The 1616-nt window shown below is 37.4% G+C and overlaps 1 protein-coding gene across 1 annotated transcript; it reads right to left on the minus strand.

The window, feature by feature from the left end:
* Window positions 1–439: 439 nt before the first annotated feature.
* On the minus strand, window positions 440–1015 carry LOC145163841 (uncharacterized). The gene is made up of 3 exons (XM_079082592.1): window positions 880–1015; window positions 616–762; window positions 440–501 (listed from the first exon to the last, which is right to left on the minus strand). The coding sequence occupies exons 1-3, from the start codon at window positions 1013–1015 to the stop codon at window positions 440–442; spliced, it is 345 nt and encodes a 114-aa protein (XP_078938718.1).
* Between the last annotated feature and the right edge of the window lie 601 nt (window positions 1016–1616).

Below are 1616 nucleotides of genomic sequence, written 5' to 3' on the forward strand. Positions count from 1 at the left end.
CATTGTCTAGTTTTCTTGATGCGTAGTAGATCATATGAGAGGCCCTTCCATTCCTTTAACCCAAAAGGGAACCTATAACATTGTTTCTTGCATCACACAAGATCTTAAAGGGGAGATCCCAACTTGGTGGTTGTATGATGGGGTGGATGTAGGAAACTCCTTGAGTTTGTCAAAAACCTCTTTGCATGCCTCGGTGAACTTTAAATCAACCTCCTTTTGCACGAGTAGGCACATTGGTCTTGTTATATTTGAAAAGTATTTGTAGAACCTTCGGTAGAAACCCACATGACCTAAAAAAGAACGAACTTCTTAAACACAAGTCGGGTAAGGTAAGCTTTGACTATCATCAATTGTAGGTTTATCTACCTCGATTCCTTTATTTGACACAATGTGACCTAGAATAAGACCTTAACTCACCATAAATGACATTTTTCAAAATTTAAGAACAAATTTGTTTCAATGCATCTTTTTTGAAAATCTTTGTGAGGTTGGTCAAGCACTCTTAAAAGAAGTTTTCGTATACCGTAAAATTATCCATAAAAACTTCAATTATGTTTTCAACATATTCCAAGAAAATACTACCCATAAAACATTGGAAAGTAGTCGGGGTATTACCCAATCCGAATGGCATTCTCCGGGATGCAAAAGTGCCAAATGCACATGTAAATGTTGTCTCTTCTTGATCTTCCAGTGCCATCGTGATTTGGTGAAAACCGGAATACCCATCTAGACAAAAATAATGAGATTTCCCGGCCAAACATTCTAACATTTGATCAATGAAAGATAATGGGAAATGGTCTTTTCTTGTTCTTGCATTAAGCTTTCAGTAGTCGATACATACTCTCCACCTATTTTGCACACAGGTGGGGACCATAATACCTTTGTTGTCCTCGACCACCGTGATCCCCATCTTCTTTGGTACCACTTGCACTAGGCTTAACCACTTACTATCTGAGATTGTATAGATAATCCACGCATCAAGGAGCTTCAAGATCTCTTTCTTCACATCTTCCATCATAGGCAGATTCAACCTTCTTTGAGCATCCCAGCTTGGTTTTCACTCGTCCTCCATCAAAATTTTATACATACAAGTGGAAGGACTCAACCCTTTGATATCCAAACCATGGATTCTTTGTGTTATTTCAACACCATGAGGAGTTTCTTTTCTTCAAATTCGGTTAAGTAAGTAGAAATGATAACCGCAAGAGTCTCGTTCTTTCCAAAGTAAGCATACTTCAAGTGTTGAAGTAGGACCTTCAATTCTAATTCTGGTGGTTGAACAATGGAAGGTGTGAACTTCGTGTGAGTTTGAGGTAACTCAATTTGCTTGACATTGAATTGTATAGTTTTATTGACCTCCAAATTGCTAACCAACTTCTCAACTTCCGGATCTAGAGAATAGAGCTTTAATTTCTTGGCTAGCTTCCCACAATCAAACCACTTGCTTAGAATCATCTCCAACGTGTCACTATTTGTAAACTCAAACAACTCTTAGGTTAGTGGTTCAACAACATCAACAAAAGATAAAGATGAGACATGATTAGGATATCTTATACCATCATAAATATCTAATGTTATTGTTTCACCATCAAATTCCATTGTTAAGTTACCCACAT

The sequence above is a fragment of the Lactuca virosa genome, chromosome 3, assembly GCF_052849685.1.
Source record: "Lactuca virosa cultivar CGN04683 chromosome 3, Lactuca_virosa_CGN04683_v6, whole genome shotgun sequence".
NCBI classification, from domain to species: domain Eukaryota; kingdom Viridiplantae; phylum Streptophyta; class Magnoliopsida; order Asterales; family Asteraceae; genus Lactuca; species Lactuca virosa.